Source organism: Panthera leo, chromosome C1 (genome assembly GCF_018350215.1).
Source record: "Panthera leo isolate Ple1 chromosome C1, P.leo_Ple1_pat1.1, whole genome shotgun sequence".
Taxonomy (NCBI): Eukaryota; Metazoa; Chordata; class Mammalia; order Carnivora; family Felidae; genus Panthera; species Panthera leo.
The window spans coordinates 27134521-27158596 of NC_056686.1; the positions used below are offsets into that span (position 1 = coordinate 27134521).

Sequence of the window (24076 nt, forward strand, 5' to 3'; positions counted from 1 at the left end):
GTTAAGCTTAGGGGTAAAAAGAACCACTGCTTTAGGGAAATGAGACATTAGCAAGCAAGATATATGAAAGAGCTAGACGGGAAGGAAGCTAGGCAGTGAAACAGAATGCAGGGCTATCAGCTAAAAGGACAATTAGAGCATTAATGAAGGGAAAGGGGCAGAAGGAAAGACAGTCCCGGCAAAAAGTCCAATGCAGATCATCCTTTCTCCATTTCTGTCCTGAAGTGATGATAGGTAAATGGAGACTCAAAACAGAGAGCTCAATGTATCCAGATTCAGCTTTATTCTGAATTAACCATCTATCAAGGATGCACGTCAAAAGAGTAGAAAAAGACGAAGGAGCCCATCAAAAAAAGTTCCCTGGCAAACTGGAGAGAAGGCATGAGGTTAGGAGCCCTGTTTAGGGAAGGAAATGTTGTCCAGGTCATGGATGCCATTTTTGTCAATGATTCGAACACTGAAGGTTGGCAGATTCAGGATGAAGCGTTTCTGGAGCTGCAGACAGAGATGAAGAAAATCAGTCAAAAAGTATTTACTGAGCACTAACTATGGGCCAGGCTCTCTTCGAGGGCACTGGGCATACAAGCAGATAAAAAATCCTTGCTTTTGTGGAGCTTATATTGTACTGGGGCAGTCAGTACTCAGACACTGAAAAAACCCCAAACTGCAGCTGGAGGCTGGAAGGTGGTGAGGGAGGACTGGGAGATGCAGCTGGGAGCTTGTCTCTGGTCAGTCAGCTGATGAAAGAGTAAGAAAATCCAAAGCTCTATTCCCCACAGTCTGCTACCAATCAGTCTGGTAAACACAGACTTCTTTCTAAAAATGTCTCAAGGTAATCAGCCTACAAAGAGTGATTGCTCTAGGAATAAACTTTGGACCAAAGCAATGTATTCCTACGTCCCAAGAATTTACTCCAGTCACCATAGCCCCACCCACCGACATTACAAGGACTGACTGTGTGACTCCATCTGTGTGTGTGTGTGTGTGTGTGTGTGTGTGTGTGTAGCCACAGGAATGGTGGAAGGGTGTTGGAAGAACTGCTCTTGGAACAACCCCTACTTCCAACTCCTGCAGTCCAAGCTGACCTGTGATTAAAATAACACCTCCGCACTCTCATTAAGACTCTCTGCTTGAGAGGCTGTTCCAAACAAGCAGTGCTCTATTGTGCATGGAAGCAGACAGCCCCACTAACCTGGCTGGTGATTATAGAGGAAGACGGCTGGAGGAAATCTTGGCTTCTGTGGCCACCCTTCCTGGACACCTCACTTAGTCTCCAGAGGGAAGGCACAAAGCTCTCTACTTGCTCCCTCAGAAGCATATCCCAGAAATGTCCACCTCCCCAGGCCCAAGCCCTCCCTCCTGTGATATTTCCCATCTTTACAGCTGAGGACTGGGCATCAAAAACCCACTCCATTTCCAGAGTCTCCTCTGGCTGATGACTCCTACATCCAAAAACAAGCTCTAAAATCAAGAAAAGGTGACAAGAAATATGGGTTTCTAAAATGATCATGTTTAGGGTCCATAGTGAATAAAGTCTCAAAGCCCTTGATATGCCAGTGGCTTCTCCCTGACACCCCCTGTAACACTTAGGACTGCTGGACTAATATGGTCTCTTAGCTGGATGGCTAAGCAAAGTACATGAGTTTGTCCTCAGTTTCTGCTTTGTAAAGGGGATTTGCAAACATGAGGAAGAATGGGGACACTGTGGACTGAAGAAGACAGGGTTGTATAAGAGGCAAATTGACATTATGCTCAGTGCTCCCACCTGCTCTCACCCACCTGCTCTCTCCTAGACCACAAATTCAAGTTCATCCTTAGGCCACAAGAACAGTAAAAGAATTTAAAAGCCTAAGGGAGCTGCTTTCTCTTCCTCCTCATCCTCCATACATAACCCGAAGCCTTAGACTCTTAGCAGCAGTATTAATGGGTGGGGTCCACGTTCCTGGCCTCATAAACTAAAAGCTACTCTCTTCTTCTGCTTAAAGCTTCCCAGTTGCTTTCTACGGCCTCCTGAATTCTCAGGGAAGGCTTTCTCTCCAGGACTAATGGACTGTTAAGAGAGCAGACACAAGGCGCCTGGGTGGCTCAGTTGCTTAAGTGTCTGACTTCGGCTCAGGTCATGATCTCACGGTTTGTGGGTTAGAGCCCCACATCGGGTTCTGTACTGACAGCTCAGAGCCTGGAGCCTGTTTCAGATTCTGTGTCTCCCTCTCTCTCTGCCCCTCCCCCACTTGGCACTGTCTCAAAAATAAACATTAAAAATAAAAAATTTTTTTAAAAGAAAGCAGACACCTGGGGTATGGCAACCCCAGGTGACACAAATACAGCAGATATTAAGTCTAAGATAGCTCTTTTCTTTTATTTTTTTAAATTTTTATTATTTATCTTTGAGAGAGAGAGAAACAGACACAGCAGGAGCAGGGGAGGGGCAGAGAGAGAGACACACACAGAATCCAAAGCAGGCTCCAGGCTCTGAGCTGTCAGAACAGAGCCCAACACAGAGCTCGAACCCACGAACCGTGAGATCATGATCTGACTGAAGTCGGACACTTAACCAACTGAAGCGTCCCTAAGGTAGTAGTTCTTAAAATATGACCCAGTTACCGCCTGCAGCAAAATCACCTGGGACTGCTAATCAAATACTCAGACTCTACACCAGGACAACTGAATCAGAATCAGTGGTGGGAATGGGAGTAGGGTAGTCACGAATCTGCTTAAAAACAAAAATAAAAACAAAACAATCAATCAAAAAAACAGTTCCCAAGATGATTCTTATACATGCCAAATTCTGAGAATCACTAGGTTGGATGAGCCAAAAAAAGATAACTAAATTGTAAAATTGACATTGATGGGAGGTAACCCATGAGAGTTTGTTACCCACCAAACTCTATCCCTGGTAGCAACTTCACATCTGGTTAGTGTGTATTTATTACACCTTCTGGCAAAGATCAGGGAAAAACTGCAACCAAGGAATGAACAATATTGGCAAACAGAGATAAACATTCCTTTCAGGTTCCTGTGGGAACTACTCACCTCCTCTAGACATTTCCTAAGAAGCTCCACTGCCCTCTCACGAGAGATAGCTGAAAGAGAACACAGAGGCCACGTATTCAAGGAGTTGCCATCAAGTCCAACTCTCTGCCACAACTTTTAAGTTTCAAATTTCTTCAGGTCAGCATGCCACACAAACGGAAAAGGCAAAAAAATACCTAGCCTTCTAGCTTGCAACAAACTTATTCCATATGCAGTGGAGGATGCCCCAGACCCAGTGCTCCAGCAGCCACAAGCCATTGCAAATTGATTTGCTACAGAGAAGGGTAAGCATGACGGAATTCTGCCTCCCATGGCCAGGGCCTGCCTCTAGAGAAGTCCAGCGGCTTGCCTCTTTTTTATCGCCCATCCCCCTCACCCCTACCCACCCCACCCTTTTAGACTAGGGCTTAAATCGGTTCCATCTGCCCTAGCCAGCTGCAAATCAGGGCAAGGGAGGACAGGCCAGAGTTTTAGCCTCACTTTCCCAGCTGGGTCTCAGTTTAACAATGGAAAGAGAATTCATGGGATAGGGCTGAGACTCTCATAAAACAGGAGCCAAAGGAACTGTCCACAGGCATGGCAAACTGGGATGACATATTATGCAGTTAGGCTTCAAGGGTGGTTAGTGGTGATTTTGGTGGGGAAGTCAGCTGTATTACTGACAGATGCCAAATCAAGAAACAGTCATTAGGAGGCCAGACTAATGCTTTTCAGGATGTGGCCTGGAGCTCTGGCATGGCTAAGGTTGAGTGAGAGGGCAGCACCAAAAAAAAGAGTAAAGAAGCCAGATTTTTACCGTACTGATAGGGAAGAATGGAATTTAAGGAGAGGAATGGCTATCTGGGCTGCATCTATAGCCTAGAAAAGTGAAGAATCCCAAGTGCCTATTGCTCACAGTGGCTAAAGTCAAGTTTGGGATTGGAGTCAGAAGATAGAATGTAGCACAAAAGCATCCCTGTGCTAGAAGCTTTGCCAAGCTAACAGTTTACTGACAAGTAGAGAGCCAGCTCTTTCTCACAGGAGGGGCAGCCAGCAGCTGATAAAGAACCAAGCGAAGGGCCAAGACTTGTGGCCTTAAAAGCTTTGATGTTTAAGCAAAGAAATCTTCCATTGTCATTCTGGGGACCTGTTCATCCTCACAAACTCAAACATGCAAACCACTTTGCTTATTTGCTCATTCTTTATAGCTGAGATGCTAATAAGCATTTAGGCTGGGCAAAATGAATTAAAAAACTGAACTTTTGTAACTGAAAAATTAATTTTAGTCACTACTGTAGCACCCTTTTAAACAAAACAAAACCCAGCTCTGGACATATGCAGTATCTCCTTCTGTCTGGTAAAAGAAGGACTTTTATTAGCTTTTCAAGAACCCTACTGACCTGGAGGGGAGAGCAGCTTCCAGAAGGTACCTGGATGTGCTTCTTAGGATCCATCCTCTATTCAAGCCCCGACCACCCAACTCCAGGAGTAGTGTACAAAACCAGAAGGCAGCTCAGGACGGGACTGTATTCCCTACCTAGAGTGCTAGAACTTACTTGGAGTGTAGTATCGATCCAGGATACTAAGAGTCAGGAAGGCACCATAGCCATGGGCTGCAAAAGGGGCCTTGGCCAAGGCTGCCAGGTAGTCCATGTAGTAAAGCGCTGGACCCTCATGCTCGTCATAGCCAGCCAGGAGGAGGTTGACGTGATACGGGGTCTGCAGAAGAAAGACATGGTCAAAGCAGTAGCACCAACATCTCTTTCCATGACAAATGGGATCATTCCAATTCCTGATGAATAAGAAAATAACAGCAGCTAAGTAAATCATGATGAAAGTAAAAACTGAGAGAAATCTAAAGGCCTAAGAGTGTGGTAAGAGTTTGTAAAGGGAAGTTAGCTTGTTTGAATGTAAGGGCATTGGGAGCACTTATCGGTATTCAAAAAAGCTGCTTTCTTCGTAAAGCCTGTGGACAAGAACTTGTTACAAAAGCAAAACATAGGTGCTCTTACGTCTTTTCTAACTGCTGAAACCAAAAAACACAGTTCTGAGAGTGTCAGGCCACAGACTAAAGAAAGCGGCAGCTCCAACCACATCTCCCAAAATAAACAGATTCCATCTGGGCACCTGGACCAAAATTTCAGATGGTAGAGACTATATGCCATAGTATTAAAGAAACAACTTGGGGGTGCAGAAGGATAGTAGGTCTCAAAAATTTAAGTCAAACCACTAAACATTTAAAAATTTTTTAAATTTTAAGTAGGCTCCACACCCACCATGGGGCTCGAACTCAAGAGTTACATGCTCTAGGGGCGCCTGGGTGGTTCAGTTAGTTGGTTAAGCGGCCGACTTCAGCTCGGTTCATGATCTCACTGTTCATGAGTTTGAGCCCCGCATCAGGCTCTGTGCTGACAGCTCAGAGCCTGGAGCCTGCTTCGGATTCTGTATCTCCCTCTCTCTGTGCCCATCTCCCTCTTTCACTCTGTCTGCCTCTCAAAAATAAAATAAATGTTAAAAAAATTAAAAAAAAAAGAGTTACATGCTCTACTGACTAAGCCAGCCAGGTGCCCCTCAAATCACTAAACTTTAATGCAGACAGTAATAATGAAGTCCATAAATGCTCTAGAAGAACTGTGGAAACATAGCAACACTGGAAGAACTATAGATTTAGGTGAAACGCTAACATTTTTTCTCATATAAGAAGGCTCTCCTAAGGTAACTAAAAAGTAATTTTTATCAATGAAACAAACAAAAAGTAATTAACTGGTGTTCTTTCTTTGTATTACTGGCAAATCTAAACATGCAAGTTTCTACAAAGAACCTTTAGTAAGTCGGCCTTGATCTTCATCTCCAAATGGAAGATTATTTTTTTCTACACTAGCTGGGCCATTTACCATGTTAAATTCAGCCTGTGTACGGCCCTAGGCATCAGTGGTGAGACTCCCATTTTACAAGGCTTCCTTTTTCTCCGGAAAATGTGTTTTCCACCTTGCATTGGCCTCAGTGGGTAGTGAGCAGGCCTTGCTCAGGTTATGTGCCCATCCTTAAATTTACATATTCAATTAAATGCACATTAAATGAAACTGAATACATTTATGCACCCTTTTAAAGTAATAAAGCGAGTGTATGAAGCATAAAGTAATAACAGCTAGTGGTCCTAAAAGTGACACCTTACATTCTTTGGACAATGATTAACATGGACACCTGGAAGCTTGAAGAAGTTCATGTTAGAAGAACACATGAAAATATTATATACTAACTTAGAATTCTAAGCCAGTTGTCCTAAGTAACATTTCCTAAAGATTACAGTGTAGCCCTAAACTGCAAACAAGTTTCTGCCTTGGGTGGATGGTGGATATTCTGAGAGGAGTAAGAACTGACCAGCAGTAGTCAAGTCTTCTGAGAAAATAATTACGTGCTTGTCACATTTCCCAGTGGGTAGTGTGCTACACTCTGCCAGGCTCTGGAACTCTCTGCCACATTCTGCAACTACATTCTTAGTAAGTCTGACCTTAGGCAAGACACTTAACCCCTATGAGTTTCTGTTTCCTTATGTGTAAAACTGGGTCAACTGGGTCAACTAATCCTTCCCTTTTCTAGCTTCTGGGGAGTATGGTGAGAAAAAATAATAGAGGTGAGGCATCCCAAACTCTGGAAGAAAAGATGCTGCCTACATTTCGTAGCATATTAGCTATACCCCAATCTCCTTTCAATAGCATTCCACTTTTTTTTTTTTTTTTTAAATTTTTTTTTTTTTTCAACGTTTATTTATTTTTGGGACAGAGAGAGACAGAGCATGAATGGGGGAGGGACAGAGAGAGAGGGAGACACAGAATCGGAAACAGGCTCCAGGCTCTGAGCCATCAGCCCAGAGCCTGACGCGGGGCTCGAACTCACGGACCGTGAGATCGTGACCTGGCTGAAGTCGGACGCTTAACCGACTGCGCCACCCAGGCGCCCCAATAGCATTCCACTTTAAACAACAAAAACTAAACTGGTTAAATTAGCTAAAGATAAAATATGTATATATATCTAATAGATTTTTTCTAGTAAAAATTTTTTTAAGTGTGAAAACCATACTGTAAAATCAGGCAGACACAGAATACCTTCATGTTCTTATGGTTAGAATTAGAATCTCAAAGAGGAAGCAGAGGGGTGCCTGGGTGGCTCAGTCGGTTAAGTGTCTGACTTCAGCTCAGGTCATGATCTCACAGTCCGTGAGTTCGAGCACCACATCGGCCTCTGTGCTGACAGCTCAGAGCCTGGAGCCTGTTTCAGATTCTGTGTCTCCTTCTCTCTCTGCCCCTCCCCTGCTCATGCTCTGCCTCTCTCTGTCTCAAAAATAAATAAAAATATTAAAAAAAAAAAAAAAAAAAAAAAAGAGGAAGCAGAGAGAAGAATGGGGGAGAGAGGAGAGAAACAGAGAGATGGCAAGGGAATTCTAACTGGTTTTCCTCCCCTAAGAGATTTCACAATATAGTCTCTTATCTATCACAAAAAAAAAGTTCACCCTTTTGCTAAGAGGATAACTCTACAATTCTTCGTTCACTAGCTAAAACATCCACTGTATGGTTAATCAGAACAATTTTATCAAGTTGTAATGGCAAATTAAGGATCCACTCAGATACCCAAAGAGGTCTAAGCAACAGAACCTAGATATGTTCTGTCTCTAATGAGGATCTTGCTATACTATGAGATTACACTGTGTTTAAAACAATGTGATTTTAAAAGCCACCACCAAAAGATTTTACATGAAACTATGTCAACAGAACTTCAAAAGCAAATGGTATTGCTTAATTGGTCTATATAATATCATTTATTCATGCTTAAGCATCTGATACACACACTCATCAAAGTTGGTATTCAGAAGCTACAACACGTGGTAGAGAAGATAACTCACAAATTATTGTGTGACTTCGAATTACCAACTTCTGCAAGTGTGAGATGCTTAAGCATAAATAAATGGTGTTAGCTAGACTAATTAAATCAATACATCTGTGTAACAACTTGCAGTTTCTGAAATTCTTCCTATAATACTCCATCAAAGATCTCTGGCTTACACTAGTCTTTTGTTTTGTTTTGTTTTTTTAAGTTTATTTATTTATTTTGAGAGAGAGAGAGAGAACAAATGGAGGTGGGGAGGGGAGGGAGAGAGGGAGAGAGGGAGGGAGGGAGAGGGGGAGAGAGAGAGAGAGAGAGAGAGAGAGAGAGAGAGAAGGAGAGAGAATCCCAAGTAGGCCCTCCACTGTCAGCTCAGAGCCCAACACGAAGCTCAAACCCACGAACTGTGAGATCATGACCTAAGTCGAAACCAAGAGTCAGAAGCTTAACCGACTGAGCCACCCAGATGCCCCTTACACTAGTGTTTTAAAATTTCAAATTAAGTCTTATGTATTGTCACTCTTGTGCCTCTAAGAATCACAGTGTTCAATTCAAAGTGACAAAGCCATAGTTATGAGTTTCTTGACTGTTATTGTCCCTCATATTCTTGATTCCTTACTGTATTCCTGAAATGAGACAAATTCCAAGCCCCTCAATTTTGTGTTATTCTGACAGTATACACACGTGTGACTGCTGGTAGTATGCTTAGAAAAATACTTATGTGTAAGATACAGCCTACCAATTCAAATATTTATGCCAATTATAAGCTCCATGAAGGCAGGATTATGTCTGGTTTGTTCAATGATACACAAGCATATAGTATATGCTCAATAAATATGTGCTGAATGAGTAGTAATCATACCAGAAGGCATTATATGTTTTAATTTATATGTGGCTAATGCCTAGTATGACAAGGAGATGGGGAAAATGACTAAACAAATGTCAGAAAGCGATAGGTCCTACTTCCAAGAATTCACTCAAGTTTAAATCAACTGCCAGCATCTCTCTGAATGGACATATATTGTTGCCTTTTACTAGACTCCTGGGTCCTTCTTTCTATTCCCCTGTAGTATATTTCTCAGTGTTTATTTCTGAGACAGCACAAGCAGGGGAGGGGTAGAGAGAGAGGGACAGAGGATCTGAGGTGGGCTCCACACTGACTGCAGTGAGCCTGATGTGGGGCTTAAATTCAAGAACTGTGAGATCATGACCTGAGCCAAAGTCAGACGCTCAACCGAGGCACACAGGTACCCCTCTAACCCCCTTTAGACATAGGTTGCTAAGTAAAGGAAAATTTAGGGTACAGGTCATGCATCTAGAATTGAACAAAGGGGAGAACAACAGCACAAATAAGTATTTTAGGAAGAAATGTCTGGAAAAATGTCTGTTCATGTCTTCTGCCCATTTCTTAACTGGATTATTTTGGGGGGTGTTTAGTTTGATAAATTCTTTATAGATTTTGGATACTAACCTTTTATCAGATATGTCATTGCAAATATCTTCTCCGACATACAGATGACTAACAGACACATGAAAAGATGCTCAACATCACTCATCATCAGGGAAATACAAATCAAAATCACAAGGAGATACCACCTCATTCCTATCAGAATGGCTAAAATTAACATAGGAAACAATAGATGTTGGCCAGGATGTGGAGAAAAGGGTCCCTCTTACGATGTTGGTGGGAATACAAACTGGTGTAGCCACTCTGGAAAACAGTATGGAGGTTGCTCAAAAGTTAAAAACAGAACTACCCTTGGAGCGCCTGGGTGGTTCAGTTGGTTAAGTGTCTGACTTTGGCTCAGGTCATGATCTCACGATTCATGGGTTCGAGCCCCGTGTTGGGCTCTGTGCTGACAGGTCAGAGCCTGGAGCCTGCTTCAGATTCTGTGTTTCCCTCTCTCTCTGCCCCTTCCCCACTCTTGCTCTGTCTCTCTCTCTTTCAAAAATAAACATTAATTTAAAGAAAAAAGAAAAAATGAAAAAACAGAACACTGCTACAACCCAGTATTTGCACTACTAGGTATTTACCCAAAGGATACAAAAATATACAGATTCAAAGGGGTACATGCACCCTGATGTTTATAGCAGCATTATCAACAATAGCCAAACTATGGAAAGAGCCCAAATGTCCAAACTGATGAATGGATATGGGGCGCCTGGGTGGCTCAGTTGGTTAAGCATCTGACTTCAGCTCAGGTCATTATCTCACAGTTTGTGGGTTTGAGCCCCACATCAGGCTCTGTGCTGACAGCTCAGAGCCTGAAGCCTGCTTCAGATTCTTATTCTCTTTCTCTCTCCCACTCCCCTGCTTGCTCTCCCTCTCAAAAATAAACATTAAAAAAAAAAACCTAAAAAAATTAAATTAAAAAATAAAAAAAAGAACTGATGAATGGATAAAGAGGATGTGGTGTGTGTGTGTGTATACACATACATACGATGGAATATTACTCAGCCATCAAAAAGAATGAAATCTTGTCGTTTGCAACCACGTGGATGGAGCTAGAATGTATTATGCTAAGTGAAATAAATCAGAGAAAGACAAATATATGATTTCACTCATATGTGGAATTTAAGAAACAAACAAATGAACATAGGGGAAGGAAAAAAAAGAGACGGAAGAAAACCGTAAGAGATTCTTAACTATAGAGAACAAACTGAGGATTCATGGAGGGAGTAGGTGGGGGATGGGCTAAATGGGTGATGGGTATTAAGGAGGGTACTTGCTGGGATGAGCACTGGGTGTTATATGTAAGTGACGAATCACTAAATTCTACTAATTTTGTAGAATTAATTTTGTCATATGTTTGTATATTGTACAAAAATTTGTAGAAACTAATTTTGTCATATATGTTAACTAATCAGAATTTAAATAAAAACTTAAAAGAAAGAAATAGCTTTGGTAAACTGTACAGTTAGACCTGAGTTCAAAACCTATCTTATCAATGTGTGGCTTTAGAAAAGTTAGTCACTTAACTTCTCTGAATTTTAGTGTTATTGAAAACATGGGCTAATACCTACACAAAAGGGATACAGTGAAGATTCAAAGAGACAATGCATATGAACAATAAGCAGAGTGCCTAAAACACAGTAAAGCCTCGATAAATACTAAAATTACTACTAGAGGGGCGCCTGAGTGGCTCAGTCGGTTGAGCAGCCAACTTCGGCTCAGGTCATGATCTCACGGTTCGTGAGTTCAAGCCCCGCATCAGGCTCTGTGCTGACAGCTCAGAGCCTGGAGCCTGTTTCAGATTCTGTGTCTCCCTCTCTCTGACCCTCTCCTATTCATGCTCTGTCTCTCCCTGTCTCAAAAATAAATAAAACGTTAAAAAAAATTTTAAATAAATAAATAAAATTACTACTAGAGACATACAATCATCTATGAAGTTCACAGTGCCTATGAAATAGACACTGCAAGTACTCAGGAGAAGCCCACCTACTCCTAGCACTGAAATACAATTCCTCATATATGTCTTCATAAAGGGACATGGAAGGATGTTAATAAAAAGTGCCTAGCACACTGGTTGACACACAGAAATGCGGTAAATGACAGTTTCCTCCTCTCCCCTTCCCAGACTCTTTCAGAAGCCCCAAGTCAGAAGGTGATAATGATTGTATTCACTCTCAAAGACATTCATAAGCATCTTCACTTCAAGCATATCCACTTCGCATTCAACCTACCCTCACCTATCTTGAGACTGACACAGGCCTGGAGACATAGACATATATAGATTTTCTGGAAGCCTGAAAAAACAAAAACAAAAACAAAAACAAACCCTACATCCACTCTTGAAGAGTAAGTACCATTTAATAATTTATTAAGTACTTTCGTGCTGTTTCTGCCACTACAGATATGTCCACTTGAGTGCCAAGTCTCACTTTCTAGCTACTTTTTCATCAGTTCCCTTCTATCCTATGAGCAGCATTACATGTGAGAATCTGTCAATTATTCCAGGGAAATGGGAACACTAATCAATCATGACAGATTTGCCAGGAAACCTCTATCCTTTACAAAGTAATCCTTGTTCTGTGCATGATATAATCTAGTCTTTGGTTGTCTCCACTATTCTAATTATTTAGATAGCAAATCTAGGTAATAAAACAAAGTTATGAGGTCCCCAAGGAACTGGCATCCTTCACAACAAAGGATAGGATTGAATATTATATACATTTTGAACCTAAACATCCAGATGACCAATAAATGATCCAAACATTTAGATGAGACACTCCCTGCACAATAATAGCCTTGAGGATCACCATCAACGGTTTACAGTACAAACACCAAAATACTTTAGTTTTAAAGTTGTATTTAATTGATAGACAAAGAAAAAATTTTAAGTGAACCATCCTGGGAGCTCAAAATGAATTTTAGCTTCTAAAAAAAGGTACCACTGGGGCGCCTGGGTGGCTCAGTCTGTTAAGCATCAGACTTCGGCTTGGGTCATGATCTCATGGTTCGTGGGTTCGAGACCCACATCTGGCTCTGTGCTGACAGCTCAGAGCCTGGAGCCTGCTTCTGATTCTGTCTCCCTCTGTCTCTACCCTTCCCCAGCTCACACTCTGTCTCTCTCTCTCAAAAATAAATAAATGTTAATAAAAAAAATTTTTTTAAACTAAAAAAAGGTACCACCAAAATTTTGCCTCTTTGTACAAGTGGGAAAAAAAACACCACCACACAAATGTGGTATCTTTTCTTCCCTTAAAAATACGTGATACAAGCTTATTTTATTTTATTATTTTATTTTTTAATGTTTATTTACTTCTGAGAGAGAGACAGAGAGAGAGAGAGAACATGAGCAGGGGAGGGGCAGAGAACAAGAAAGACACAGAATCCTAAGCAGGCTCCAGGCTCCACACTGTCAGCACAGAGCCTGATGCAGGGCTTGAACCCATGAACCACGAGATCATGACCTGAGCCCAAGTCAGACACTTAACTGACTGAGCCACCCAGATGCCCGGATATAAGTTTATTTAAAAAAATTTTTTTAATGTTTTTATTTATTTTTGAGACAGAGAGACACAGAGCATGAGCAGGGGAGGAGCAGAGAGAAAGGGAGACACAGAATCCAAAGCAGGCTCCAGGCTCTGAGCTGTCAGCACAGAGCCTGATGCGGGGCTCAAATTCACGGACTGTGAGATCATGACCTGAGCTGAAGTCAGACACTCAACCGACTGAGCCACCCAGGCGCCCCTATAAGTTTATTTTAAAGTGGAGAAAAAAAAAAAAAAAATGGAGAGCTTTAGGAGTGTCTGGGTGGCTCAGTCCATTGAGCGTCTGACTCTAGACTTCGGCCCAGGTCATGATCATGGTTTGTGGGATAGAGCCTCAAGTCAGGCTCTGTGCTGGCAGCGTGGGGCCTGCTTGGGATTCTCTCTCACTCTCTCTGCTGCTCCCCTGTTCATGCTCACTCACTCTCTCTCTCAAAATAAATAAATAAACTTTAAAAATAAAGTGGAAAGCTTTCAGTCATTTTGAAATTTCTTCATCTATACAACAGGGATAATAACAGCATCCATCATTACAGGGTTATAGAAGGTTTAAATAAATAAATGTAAAGTGCTTAATGCAAATACCTGTTAATAATAGTAATACAGATTAGTTATTATCATCATCACCACCACCACTGTCACTTTTATGATCTGACCGCATTAACAGATCTGACCAGATAACAATAAGATCAAGATGTCCCACAAAGAGCCAATCAAATCATCCCTCTTTTTTTTTTTATAGTCAAAAGGGATAAAATTTAAGCAAGGAAATTAGCCAATAACCACACCTCTTATACACTTCTCCCTGAGATTGAAATGGACTTCCTAAGTACCTGAGCCCTGCAGAACTGAGCTGTTTTACTTTGTGCATTTGGGAGTGGGGGGTGTGCATGGTACACACAGGCAAACTTTCCTCAAGTTAGGTGGAATATTTCCCTCCCTCCAACTCTTGTGCATACAACTCCTTGTATATTCTCTCTCTCATGAAAAAGAAACACTGTAGTGATTACGAAGAGTGTGAAATTCCATAAATTTTACAGCTGAAGAGAACAGTTGTGATAAATACACTGAAACAACAAAATCAGCGACGAAGAGTCTGGGCGGTGACAAGCAGCGGTGTGACATCTGGCGGAAACCAAAGTCACAGCAAGGGGGAGAGAGGTGGGCGTGAGGAAGCATCCTGCCGAGCGTGGACACAGAAAAAGAGAGGAATTGACAGTCTTCCTTTGGAGCCAGGCCAGCCTTTGCCACCTCTAATTGAATAGGACCATGTCGATAGGAGTGAGGTACTTTGGAGGTGGGGTTTCTTTTGCGTTGTGCTGTACCTTGGAACTTTAAGCAGTGTGTGAAGCATACTTCCATTCCTGGATTAATCTGGAAGGAGATACAGAACCACCAATGGGACAAAGGAGTCTGTTTAGTGATGACAGTGTTTTAATAAATAGACTTCTAAATACACTAAACAGAGACTGGGCTTTGAAGGGACAGTGCATGCTATTTCTTTTAGCCCAGTTGATTGTCAAAGCTCCCTAAAATCCCATCTTTGGCACTGAGAGTACAGTTTATAGACTTAGAAGAAAAGTTCAACTAGCTTGTCTAACATCCCTTTCACAAATGTGGGGACTCAAGTTCAAAGAAGGGACAGTGATGTGCCCCTAAGTCACATGGCTAATTAGTGTCAGGACCAGAATTTAGACTTCTGATTCCATTGTGTGTTTTTCTAGGAAACCATGCTGCCTCCACAAAATGGAAATTAGTGTGAAAATATAATTCAATATGTAAATGTCAGTTTCACACTCAAATATTTCAGATTATACTATTTTGCATACCAGTATCTGTTGTTCTCTGTTTCATGTATCACATCTTACATAACCTATAGTACTTTAAGTTTTAAAAGGGCAAATTCAATGTCAGACCATATGACTCCTCTAAACCATCTACAAATATATAAAACATGCGGTAAGTACTCAATAAATAGCAGTTATGGTATTGGTATCTGTTTATCTGACAAACACATACCAATATCATAACTGCTTTGCCAATGCCCAATTTTGCAAATTCATTAATAAACAAAATGGATCAGTTTATTATTTTCTTATATTGGTACTCTGAACACTGAACCAGAAGTTTATTTCCAATAATCAACAGAATTCACTAGCTACCTGCTTTGCATGGTTTGATGGTATAATTTTAAAATTTCAATGTCACTTTTGCCATTTTAATTAAAGAAGGACTTGGTAGGGGAACCTGGGTGGCCCAGTTCATTGAGCGTCCGACTTCGGCTCAGGTCATGATCTCTCGGTTCATGGGTTTGAGCCCTGCGTCGGGCTCTGTGCTGACAGCTCAGAGCCTGGAGCCTGCTTTGGATTCTGTCTCCTTCTCTCTCTCTGCCCCTCCCCCACTCTGTCTCTCAAAAATAAAACAAACATTAAAATTTTAAAAAGAAGAAGAAGAAGAAGAAGAAGAAGAAGAAGAAGAAGAAGAAGAAGAAGAAGAACGACGACTTTGTACCTATATTGGAATTGCAATGTTTGCTATATTGAACACTTCAGAAAAAACCTCTAAGATTTCAACAACTTCCAATAGTCTTCACAACCTATGTAACTTTTCTAGCTCTAGAAGATTGTGACTCTATGGATAGGGCTGGAGAAGAATATCTATCCCTAGTACCTAAACAATATAGGACATATGTACTCTGGTTTTAATCCTCTCCAATACAGTCCTTCTTAAGGAAACCCATGAATCTCTCTTTCTAATAACAACGGTGATTATACCTGAAGTATAAATGTACACAATTTATAAAAGGCTTCAACCAAATCCTGCAAGAACTAGACTAGACACATAGGATAGTTATGAAATGGGCAGATACCCCAACCAACTTCACTTTTGCATTTGACATGTGACTTTATTTATTTATTTTTAAAGTTTCATTTATTTATTTTTGAGGGAGGGACAGAGAGAGAATCCCAAGCAGGCTCTGCACTGTGAGCCCCAAGCCTGATGTGGCGCTCAAACCCATACACTGCGAGATCGTGGCCTGAGCCAAAATCGACAGTCAGACACTTAACGGACTGAGTCACCCAGGTGTCCCTACTTTAACTCCAAAGTTACTCAGCATTTACTGTGTGAGAAGCTTTATGCCAGGTGATGAAGATGGAAGCCTAGGTCTGGAAGGAGCTCACAAGATAGATGAGTAGGAGGATTCCAGATTGAGGAAACAGCATATGTGAAGGTAAAGAAACATGGAGGAATGTGGAACATTTGGGTACTGGTGAATATGGGACATGTATACCTAATGAATTAGGTCATTTCAGCAGGAAGCAGAGGAACTGGAATGATACTGTCACTGGCTTCCTAAAGAATACAAACTTTAGCCTGTAAACCAAAGAGGAGCCAGTGAAAACCACTCCTGTTCCTCTGCTGCTCCAAGCCTTTTTCATGTCACAGGACACTGCAGAAGCAGTAGGAATGGAGAGGGAGGTATGCAACATGAAATATATTTAGAAGGGAGAAACGACAGGAATAACTAGTGGAATAGAAGGTATGGGAGAACGAGGAGTTAAGAAGGCTCTCAATAAGGGGAAAGATGATAGAGCAGATGTAAAAAACTCAACTTAGATCCCAAGCAATGAAGACCCGAGACAGTCCTTTGGCCCTGGAGCTCCAAGTGCCCCATCTGAATATGGGGATAGTACTGTTCACCCAACAGATGTTAGGAATGAAAAGTGCTCATCTGTGTTAAAGTTCCTGAAAGAAGACCTAGTGGGGCACCTGGACAGCTCAGTCGGTTAAGCGTGACTCTTGATGTTGGCTCAGGACATGATCGCACGGTTTGTGAGATCCAGCAACGTGTTGGGCTGCATGCTGTCAGTGCGGAGCCTGCTTAGGATTCTCTCTTTCCCTCTCTCTCTGCCCCTTCCCCTACCCATGCGCATGTACACTCTCTCAAAATAAATAAATGAACATTGTTTTAAAAAAGCCTAGTAAGTAGCAGGTGCTCAATAAATGTCAACTGAATCTGAATTCTAGGAGCAAAAAAAGTTAAATATTGTGCATATTTCAATTTTTAGCAAAACTAAATTTTAAAGTTCCCCTTCAATAATTCCAATATTTCTGTACATTTTACTTCCCTAAAGCCATTATTAACCCCAAGTTTGAACCATTCTCCTATTAAAGTTGTAATCTTATCGTAATTAGAAGTTTAGAAATTTAATGAGTTGAAATGCAGCATGGCACAGATGCCTTATTATACCAACTAGTTAACACAGTATTTGTTTTCTACATTAATTTTACTTGCTAATCAAAAATACTGCTTTCTCCCAAATAACATCAAAATAAAATTGCTGATTGTGCAATGGGAAAACCAACGCCACCACATCTGCAACAAGGCCACTTGAACTGTTTTTCATGAGCTGGCAGTTCCCAGGGAAAACTGAAGATTCCATATACCTTTAAATCAGTTCTCAAAAATTTAAGTGCAGAAGCCAGGCTTTGTATACTACTAGGCAAATATTAAGGTGGACATGCTAAGCATGCCCATGAATATCTATGAATGCTGAACATCATAGCTGATTCACCTTCCTGAGTTAATAAACCAATCCACTGGAAAAGACTATTTAGGACTATATATGACTGTGTATGTTTCTGGATGTCCACAGCAACCAGATACAGAACACTAAGGAAATCCTGGGGAAAACGGTGTTTCAGAGCCCTTCTATTAGAACAGCCTAGGTTCAACATAAGTTACTCTTCTCTCTTCAACTGACATGGAAGATCCTCACTGGTCTCCCTGCTTCTCTCTTCTTTCCGCAAACAGGAGCCAATGGTTTAACCAAATCTCATCTGTTTGTGCTAACCCTCTCTTAGCCAACAAGATTCCAGAGAGCCCCAGTGCTTTTAGCATAAAGCTTTTTCATCAAAATCTTCATAACAGGGACTCTCTGGTTTCAATCTTTTACCATTCCCCTAAAAACCTCAGCCATATTTAACAAACTATTTAGATTACAGATTTTATAATATATGTACATATGTAGTAAAAACTATATAAAGGTATTTATTTATATATCTTTTCAATCAATAGAGCCCTAATTTGTATATAGTATTCCACTAGTTAAAACAAGTAAAAAATTAGGAGTAGGAGGCTCAGAGTCTAAAAATCATTAGAAAACCCCTGTCTGACTTAACACATTCTCTCACACTTGTCTTTTGGTTTGTGCTTCTGGTTTTCCTTTTGGCTTCACCTTTGCCTTTAATGACAGCCAGTCCTTTCAGGCTCGGGTTAGGTTCTGTTCCCAGAGCACCTATCTATCTGTATGGCGACTGTGGCACTTGTCACCCTGCAGTGCAAGTTCTCCATCTAAAGGCACACACCGAGCTTTGCGTCCGTTTCCCTGGCCCCAAGGACAATGCAGGCTGCAGATGTGCTGAATGACTATCAGCACTTATGGAACTTCTCAGCTACAGAATGCACACTTTAGGAGGCATCAAAAAGGCAGCGTAGAGTTTTGGCAAGTTACTTTATAAAGATTCAGAGATTATTTCCTCTCCCTTCCTTTCTTCTTTTCAATCTAATTAATCCTATTTACTCTGCTGTCCCCACTCAAAAGCAATGATAAATCTGAACTTACTCTCTTCAACTTTTAAAAAAATGTGTTATACTTTCTTGCCCTTTTACCCTTCTTATTTCCTTAAGCTTTTTTTGGTAAAATAACATATACATATAAAGGTACACAAAATATACACATACAGCTTAATGAATAAAATGAATACATGTGTAACTAGCTCCCAGGTCGAGAAACAGAACAGTCAACTCCTCCCTTCAAAGACTTCCTTCCCACTCTCCTTCATTTTAGATGACTGTTATTGGGGAGAGTACAGGAAAACCTCACAGAGTTTTTGGGATCAGCCCCTGAATTAATATCCCTGAATGATTGTGGGCCAGGGCAAAAAAGAGGCATCAAGTTGAATCACTATATTGTACACTTGAAACTAATATAACACTGTATGTTAACTATACTGGAATTAAAATTAAAAAAATAAGTTAGAATAAAGACATTAGGGGCTGCGGGGGGGGGGGGGGGGGGGGGAATAAAAGAGGCATCAAGATGTCAGGGTGTATGTGTATTTGTATCTGTGAGTGTGAGGGAATGCTCACACAGGTCAGGGCACTGGTTTAAAACAATCCTAAAAGGCAGGGTAAACCCGCACTTCTAATGGTAAACATTTTCAAAGTAAAAGCACGTTTTTACTAAGCAGACACAGTACTTTGCTGCTCCTGGCTTACACCAAACCTTAATAGGAAACCACATAATTTTCAGGACATAAGTTTCAAAACAGTATGAATTTAGACCAGTTACCATCAACCCCATTGTGGGTAGGAAAGATGCTCTAAGTGAAAAATTGGCATTATGGGGTTGCACAATCCCAGCCACCCAATAAGCTCATTCCATTCAACCAGAACAGGGGTTCTCTCTGCTCACAGCAGGCATCCAACAGGGTAGCACATATATGCTCTCTGAGTGAGAAAGCAACACCTTCTCACATACAACCCCTGGAGAGAGATGGGAAGGGGGGAGAGGGGAGGACTTTACACCTGCAAACTCCTAACTCTATCAGCACTAGGGCTGGGAAAAACAGCACATATTAAAAAAGGGGGTAGGAGGGGTGGGAAGGATTCCTGATAAAGCCAGTAATTTTCGAAAAAGGATATTCTTAAGCCATTTTTTCTTAGAAGATGAGTAAGTTTAATGATTCAACATCCAAGTCTTTGTCTTCCTCATGGACTTTAGTCAAGCCCTAATGACTATAAGCAAACTGCTTCAAAGTGCAGCTGTCAGAACTCTTATTCTTCTTGGTAGAAAAACACTATATGCACAAAATATATGTCATATTAATTAAGGCATCTCAACTTCAAGTATCTGTCCCTGGGCCTTTAGATAATCAATATGACCACTAAAAATAGAACAGTGGCATCTCAAATGGGGCAGACATGAGCCACGCCCAATCCTAAGAGACTCCTGTGAGATGTGAGCTGGGATGCACATGTGTTTTGCAGTACCACTGAATATCCATCTAAATGTAGCCATATGTTTTCAGTTTTTCTGTATGTCCTACTCAGCCTAGGAAACAAAATAACTAACAGACCTATAACTCTTGGCTCAGCTCATCTTGAAAATCCAGTTAACTGCCTAGCTGACTGAGGTCTGGTGGGAAAGAACTGTTCTCCAGGTCTAAAAGAACTGCTGCTTGCACCAAAATTCCATGAGTTTCATGATGAACATCTTGATTTTTTTTTTCAGTTTCCCCCTCACCAAAAGTAAGCCAGCTCTGTCTGTCAAGATGCCCAGGCTGTGTGGCAGCGGTGTCAAAGGCTGCCATTTGCTTGAAGGCACTGCCATCTGCAGCAGTAAAACATTTTGTCTCCGGAAAATAAACACATCTGCCTTTGCCAGTGTCCTCCCACTGTGCCGCCCATCTGGAGCAGGTGAGCTGGAAGGCAAGCCTAGGCATGGTGAGACGGGGGTGAGCAGAGGAGGCAAAGCCTCCAGGGAGATGGCACTTGGAGGAAGAAGGTAGTGCTGTGTCATGTCACATCCTGCTAACCACATTCGCCAAAAAGCATGCGAAATTACCCTTGTTAGTGACATTTTAATCATATGCAGCAAATGGTTGGTTGTGTTACAGGACAAGACCTGTAAAGTCAAGGTTTCACCAAGGCCATCTGCTCTCCAGGTCACATGACCTCACTGATACCAATAAACACATGACATCTTTGTGCCAGCCACCAAAGGCAAGATGACAATAACTCTAGTGGTCAGACAGAGGCTCAAAGTAACAGGATTCTTCTAGGACAAGACCACACTATACGTGCCTACTATAAAGCAGACTAAACACACATAAATTGAGGCCAAGTACTGGGACAAGTCACGGTCACTTTTAGAAATGACTAATATCTGAAATTCTTTCCTACATACTCTTTACCTTTCCCTGAAAAAATAAATTCAAGTCTGCTTATGGTCTTGACATTAGATCTTTAAATTACACTATTTGGGGGCTAGAAGAAACCATACAAAATTATCCAAATTCCCTCTTTCTCCAAAGGTATTTTAACTAGCTCACAAGAGAGCTAGTGCTAAACCTCCTGAGGCAGGGCTCTTTCAGTTATACCACTGGTTTTCAAACTTTGGTGGGAAGGGGACAGTGAAACCTTTTTGTTTGTTTGTTTTCAAATAAAATTGTACATGGAATCCCAATATATAAAATAGATAAAAGTTACGTTGACCTATATGAAACACAGCTAACATTTCACTATACTGCTCTTCTTTGTGACTTTTCTAAGGCAACTTCATGAAATAGTTTGAAAACCACTACACCAGGCTGGCTGATATTTTCCCAACTCATTATTTCCATTTTTTAGGTGTATAGTCCTATAAAAAAATAAATTACCAAAAGCTCACCAAGTACTTGGCAGAAAGGTTCTATGAAAACACTTTGGCCAGTGAGTAGCAGTAGTAAAGCCCTGAAGACTACATACCATGAAGGGCAGCATTCTACTCTAAACCTTGCCATGAAACTCCACATTCCCCAAGGATATCAGATTTGGCTGGTTCATACCTAGGCCTCCCTATATGTAAAATGGAGATCAGGGTGGATAATAACAAATAATTTTAGGGCATTCAAATAGGCTACACCAAATGTGCCATTTCAAGCAAGAAATAGCCCCATTACTTATCACTCTCCCTTCTATAGCCCATTAATCAAATCATAAGGAGAATTTAAATAAGCATTGTGCAAACTATGCCTAAAAGTCATTACAAAATTTTCAAAATAATCCTATTAAAATCCAAATAGCATTTTCTTTTATTTTTTAATGTTTATGTTATTTTTGAGAGAGAGAGACACACACACACACACACACACACAGAGTGTTATAGAGAGAAAGAGGGAAACACAGAATCTGAAGCAGACTCCAGGCTCTGAGCTATCAGCACAGAGCCCAATGCGGGGCTCGAACTCACACACCGTGAGATCATGACCTGAGCTGAAGTCGGACGCTTAACCAACCGAACTACCCAGGTACCCCTCCAAATAGCATTTTCTTAATGAAGACGTCAGTTATTAAATACTATTTTCCAGAAGATATCATTCACTCATTCAAAATATATTTTATTAAACTAATGGCGAAGTCTCAGTTCTTGTAATCTGCCACATTTGATTGTTCCTTCCTTCTAAACAGATGAAAGTGAGACTCAGCAAACATAAGGGACTTAGTCAAGATTACACAAACTAGTACATACCAGAGAACACATCAGAACTCTGTGATTCCAAAACCTATGCTCAAAGAAGCCTCTTAAGTATTTGAAAGTGGGGAGTCAAACCCATAGCAAAAAGCCTAATAAGCCTTTTTCCTGCTCCCTGGTGTATATGGAGGAGAGCAACTTAAATGTACACATGTATTTAAATAAAAAGCTAGAATGAGTCCTCTAGATTCCCCTCTCCCCATCAGTGTGGTTTTTTTTCCCATCTTTTCCTGCTAACCTCATCTTTAATTCTTACATGGTGAAGTAATATCCATTCAATAAAAATATTTTTTAAAGTTTATTATTTATTTTTTAGAGAGAGAGAGAGAGAAGGGGGAAGGGCAGAAAGAGAAGGAGAGAAAATCCTAAGCAGCATTTGCATGGTCAGCACAAAGCCTGACATGGGGCTTGATCTCAAAGTATGAGATCATGACCTGAGCTGAAATCAAGAGTCAGACACTTAATCATCTGAACTACCCAGGCGCTCCTCATGAAAAATATTTTAATGCAATTCCCTTCCAGTATATAAATGTATAATAACATTTTCAGTGGTATCTGTGGATCAACTGGATGACATTTATTCAGCAAATACTTACTGAACACCTACAATGGGCACATATTTATACGTTATCTATATAATCCTATACAGAGATCTTGACACATTTAATAGAACTGGAAATTTTATGCTTCCCCAAATGCACAAACATACTTATATGTTAGTGCAGTAACTAATAAGGGAGACAGTATGAAAGAGCATGGTATTTGGAGTTAGAATCTTACCTCAGCCTTTTACAGGCTATATATGTGTCTTTGGTATACCTGGACACATAACAGACTCTTTAAACTCTTTATTAACCAGTCTTAATAGCCTTGTAAGTAAAATGGGGATAACATTCATCTTCATGGTGTCATAGTAAGCATTAAGTAAGGTCACGTATATATCTAGAATAGCGCTGTCCAAGAAAACCTCCTATGATGATGCACATGTTCTATGTTGGCAATGTCCAATATGGTAGCCACTAGCCACATGTGGCTATTGAGCACTTGAAAAGTGGCGACTATGACTGAGGAACCAAATTATTTTTATAGAAACAAAAGTTTATTTCTCATTCAAAGTCCAAGAAACTCTCACCTAGGAACTAAATTTTAAATTTTATTTAATTATTTATAATTGTAATTGCCATATATGACTAGTGGCTACCAAACTGGACTGTGTTGATCTAGACCAAAGCCCTGCACATACTAAATGATCAATGTTGGTTTATTGCTATTTTTCCTATCAATCAATAATTTTTTATATCCTCCTCTTTAGCAGCAAATCAGTTCAACTAAAAAAACACAACAAAGAATCTCATAAGAAACTTATACCTATTAAATTGCTTCTTCAACCAAGCAGCAATAGCAGCATAGAAACAAGTGATTTATTAGTCATACGCGCCACACACTGTGCTAACAGCTTTGCATGATTACTTCATTTAATCTTTATAATAATTCTGTGAAGTAGGTGCTATTATCTGTAAACAGAGAAATTAAGCTTAGAATCTGTCCAAAGACACAGCTAGTAGTAAGTCAGTGAGCACAGATTTAAACTGAAGTAGTCTAATTCCAGAGATGGTGCTTAACCACAATGCTAAACCTGCCTGCATCTTGAAGAACAAGTTAATTTAAAATTCATTATGTACTCTGCAATAAATAAATGTCCTCCCAACCAAATACCACCCCCAGACACACACACACACACACACACACACACACACACACGGAGCAACTTAGAAATCAAACAATCTGAGCTACAGACACAAAGTTATACACATGGTAACTGGCTGACCCAAAATAAGTCTCATGTGTGAGTGTACACATGTACTAAATCTAGTGACTTTGCACTTATTAGG

General features: G+C 40.7%; 1 protein-coding gene across 1 annotated transcript in view; it reads right to left on the bottom strand.

The window, feature by feature from the left end:
- Positions 1–260: 260 nt before the first annotated feature.
- The window catches only part of PSMB2 (proteasome 20S subunit beta 2), a 33291-nt gene continuing 9475 nt past the window's right edge, over positions 261–24076 (bottom strand). Inside the window, exons 4-6 of the mRNA XM_042952384.1 lie at positions 4569–4731; positions 3034–3083; positions 261–495 (exon numbers count right to left, since the gene is read on the bottom strand). Coding sequence (XP_042808318.1) covers positions 388–495; positions 3034–3083; positions 4569–4731 — 321 coding nt within the window. The 3' untranslated portion in view covers positions 261–387. The remainder of the gene's footprint in view (positions 496–3033; positions 3084–4568; positions 4732–24076) is intronic.